This window comes from Colias eurytheme, chromosome 28, assembly GCF_061535395.1.
Source record: "Colias eurytheme isolate Ceu_HAF_F1 chromosome 28, ilColEury1 Martin Lab GWU primary, whole genome shotgun sequence".
In the NCBI taxonomy this organism is placed as follows: Eukaryota; Metazoa; Arthropoda; class Insecta; order Lepidoptera; family Pieridae; genus Colias; species Colias eurytheme.
Window position 1 is genome coordinate 2,139,015 of NC_143007.1, and position 4,513 is coordinate 2,143,527.

The 4,513-nt window shown below is 36.7% G+C and overlaps 1 protein-coding gene across 1 annotated transcript; it reads right to left on the bottom strand.

Moving 5' to 3' along the window:
- Positions 1-456: 456 nt before the first annotated feature.
- Positions 457-1,893, bottom strand: LOC149896492 (uncharacterized). The gene has a single exon (XM_090117398.1). It carries the CDS (start codon positions 1,891-1,893, stop codon positions 457-459), a length of 1,437 nt encoding a protein of 478 aa, XP_089973524.1.
- Between the last annotated feature and the right edge of the window lie 2,620 nt (positions 1,894-4,513).

Sequence of the window (4,513 nt, forward strand, 5' to 3'; positions counted from 1 at the left end):
ACTCTCCTAGTGGGAGATCCATCGTTAATTACACAGAGGTCAAGGTCATCAAGCAGATCCATTAGCAGGTGCCCAAATGTATTGCAAACAGAAGATCCCCAAGAAGTGTGCTGAGCATTAAAATCGCCCAATACTAAAAGAGGAGACGGTACGGAGGAAAATATAAGTGAAAGATCAGGTATAATAGAAGGATGAGGATGAGAAATGTAGACAGAAATAATAGAGACATTATTGCATCTTGCAGCCACAGCGTTAATACGCTGATCATGCATAGGCAATAGAATACGAGAGAAATTTAAACAATGTTTAAGTAAAAGTGCTGTTCCAGCATACCCATCGGCTCTGTCATCTCGCAGACAGAAAAAGCCAGGAATCCGAAAGTGACTTCCGGGAACTAGCCATGTCTCCGAGATGGCAAAAGCTATAGGGTTGTGGGTTGAAATAAGGTCAAGTACTTCATGACATTTCGGACGAATGCTTTGAGCGTTCCACTGGAGGATTGTGAGGGCCATTACTGTTAAATAGGGAGATGAGATTTATAAGTCTATGGGCAACGTTGGTCGGTATTGAATCTGTTTTTTTAAGAAAAGTTTCTAAGGCTGAAACATAAAGCTCAACATTAGAGCTAAGTACAACCGGGGGGTCTGGGTTTTGGGATAAAGCGCAACCATTCGGTTGAGTAGAGGGTAATTCCTGAGTTATTTGGCGGTGTGCAGCTACATCATATGTTTTACCTAGTGGTGCATGAGTGCGAGGGGGTATTGAATAGGTCTTTTTGTATGAAGTTTTATTAAGAGGACGAGTTTGACGAACACTATTGGATTGTTTCATAGAAGGGGTGGGGAAAACAGGTGATTGTTGTGATCTAGGCGCAAAAACGAAACTGGCTGTTTCCGAAAAGGGTCTGTACACTGAAGGGGTAAGCTTAGAGGCTTCCTCGAATGAGATACCTTCTGTGGCCATCAAAAGTTTAATTGACTTTTGCCGGCTGTGTTCCGGGCAATTTTTGTCAATGGCAAAGTGAGTGCCATTGCAATGGACACATAGTGCTTGAGATTCAAGAATGGGACAGGAGTCACCCGAGTGGTTTTGTGTACATTTGTAGCACCTCTCTTTTGAGCGGCACTGGTCGCGGATATGCCCAAAGCGACAGCACTTGTGGCACTGGATGGTAGGGTAATGGTAAATTTCTACAGGAAGTGAAGTGTATCTACAATAGATTTTTGATGGCATTGCTTGACCTAAGAAAGTTAGAACCACCGTTTGGGATGGAACCCAAGTTGTAATTCCATCAAGGCTAGCTTTTTTGTTAAGTCTACGTGCTTTAAGTATGCGACCGTGCCTGTTAGGGAATTCTGCACACTCCACCAAATCATCCATGGTCCATTCTATCGGTATTCCTTTTACAATACCCATGCGGGTGATATGATAGGTAGGAATGAATGCCTTAAATTTAGCTTCAGCCAAAGCAGGTAAAGATAAAAAATTATTAGCATCCTCAGCTGATGCAAACTCAACCGATATCCTGTTGCGGCCAACAGATTTTACTCCGTCTCTTAAAATATTAGGTACTTTTTGGCTATATAAGAAAGATCCAAATTTGATCGGACGGATGGACAGGCCGGCAGAAGGATCGTTTTCTATGCGAGATACGTGGACAATGTATGGTCCAACTTCATCACCACTATATCTTATAGGATTATTTAAAATAGGATCAACAAATATAGACGGATTAACAAGTGAAATGGGATCAGATGGAACAAAGCGTTTGGTTGGAGATTCATCTGTAGACTCAGGTGACGGACACCTTTGCCTCTTATTCTGAGAGATGTCCAATTCCATGCTTCTTTCCTGGACGTCCGGGGGTTTAGGATCGGGTGGATCAGGGCCCATATTAGTGAATTGTTAGTACACTTACCACTATAACCACAGACTAAACACTTAAAGACGAACACAAAACAGCTCAAAGTGAATATATTATTGTTAAAATAGCCAAAACACTAAATTAATAACCCAAACACGTGTGACAGAAATCACGCCAAATGTCAAAGTCGTTTGTAAATGTCTTAAAAAGATAAATCACAGTACTTACCCGAAGGAACAACGGAACAGTACGACATGTCCTGCGTCCACGCTACCCCGCAGCAACTTACGTATTTTAACTCTTTTTTGCACAGTTATTCACACTAACGTAAAAGTATACGATGTTCAAGTAACACATTCGTGTATAACTTTGCCTACCTATAGCTAGAATAGTTCTAGAAACGTTTAAATTTCGAATTACTTTTATAGGTCGGTAATACCTTCAGATTTTCGATGGGTCGTTGATAGCTGCGTTTACCCTAAATAAAAAACATTTTAATAATAATATTCATTTATTCGGGTAACTATAAAGTATAAACCATTATTGTACTTAAATATTATAAATAAGCACAATCCTTTCAAATTGAAAACTCCAAACTCATCAAATTCCGTTTATCCATTCCTCCTATTCGATTATCCTATAAAAACCGTCGCCATCTTGAATACACAACAAACCATCCAAAACCTAGGTAACATTGATTGATTGACAATAATAGCGAAATTTTCCATTATTGTAGCCCATGATACCCACGGGCTGATTATGATTGATGCGGTGACAGCCCTACGTCTAATGGGCTAGGGTTGTGCTAACAAAACTGTGAAATCACCGGTGATTTGAAAGTAACAGCCGTTATTGTGGAAAGCTTTTCGATGATAGAGCTATCTTATAACAATTGTGGTGACAGCCCTATACGTCTCATTAGACGTATAGCCCATTGGCTAGGGTTGTTCTAACGTCAGTCGTCACTGTGAAATCATCGGTGATTTGAAAGTAGCAGCCGATGGAGCTATCTTATAACAGTTAAATTAAAATTATGACGGTATTGTGGAGTAAAGATAATAAGAAATAAAAAAATAATATATACCTACCATTGATACTTGATAGTAACAAATAAACCGTCATTGTGATATTTGCATATGTTATAAATAGACTTTACTTATAACCAAAATTTGTCAATCTCGGCTTTAAAATATTTACTGGATAATATGTAATGCTGAAACATTTTAATTAGCTGAGTCTCTCGTGTCGTGTCTCTCTAATATAATATACCTACTATTTTAGTTCAATAAACAGGCAGTGCCTTTAAAATTCTATAAACTACTAGCTTACCGCCCGCGGCTTTGCCCGCTTTGCCTAAAACCTAATAAATTAAACTTAAACCTTCCTCTTCAACCTCTATCTATTAAAACTTGACCTCCTATCTATTAAAAAAAACCGCATCAAAATCCTTTGCGTAGTTTTAAGTATACAAAGGGACACAGGGAAATAGGGGCAGAGAAAGCGACTTTGTTTTATACTATGTAGTGATGATAGTGACTATGCACCAGCTGAAGCTCCTTACAAATCAGGATATCGGTATATAACTATTATTTATATTTAGATACATCTCTACTAAGGCCAATAAAAAAATGTAACAAATGATATTTTTCAGATAAATGTATTTTAGTTTGATTGTTTGAATATATAAAACCAATTCAGGCTATAGGCATTTCTTAAGCTACGCAGTAGTATTCTGTATTTGCGTGCAAAGAGTAACAAACATTCATCCATTCATCCTCACAAACTTTCGCATTTATAATATTAGTAGGATTAGCTTTATTTAGATAAAAAAACACACACAAAATTTATATTCACATACTCATTTATTATTTTTACAACAATTTATATGTTTTTCTATCATTTTATATTTTTCTCTAGTAGAGATCACAACCATTTTTTCATATCTATACTAATATTAGAAAGCTGATGAGTTTGTTTGTTTGTATGTTTGTTTGTTTGAACGCGCTAATTTTGGGAACGACTGGTCCGATTTTAAAAATTCTTTCGGTGTTAGATAGCCCATTTATCGAGGAAGGCTAGGCTATATATCATCACGCTAAGACCAACAAAAGCGGAGCCACGCGGGTAAAACCACGCGGCACAGCTAGTACCTATATACAACTGCCTTTTAGCTGTTTTGGTTATTCAAACACCCAGTTACACAAAAATTAATTTTTAATTAAAAATAGCTGCTTTACATACAATGATCATCATTAAACACAGACAAAGTAGCGGGTTCTAGCTAGTCTAGACTAATATACGTAGATTTTTACTAGAATAAAATGTTATAAAAATAACTTTAAAAAATATGTCTGCGCTGCCTAGCCTCTTGAGGATATGTTACATAAACGGCAATTAAAATAATTAATATCATATTTATATTTTAACTATTATTTTTTTAATTTTATTTATATTTTGACTGGTATTACTAAGGGCCGATTTTTCAATGCTTGGATAAAACTTATTCGTCCAATAAAGTATTACACGATAATATTAAAATGTCACGTAAACTGTCAAATACGGGCAATTAGAATACGTTTTTAAAATGGTAGTTTTATACATTATTCTATGAATAAGTTTTATCCAAGCATTGAAAAATCGGCCCTTAAT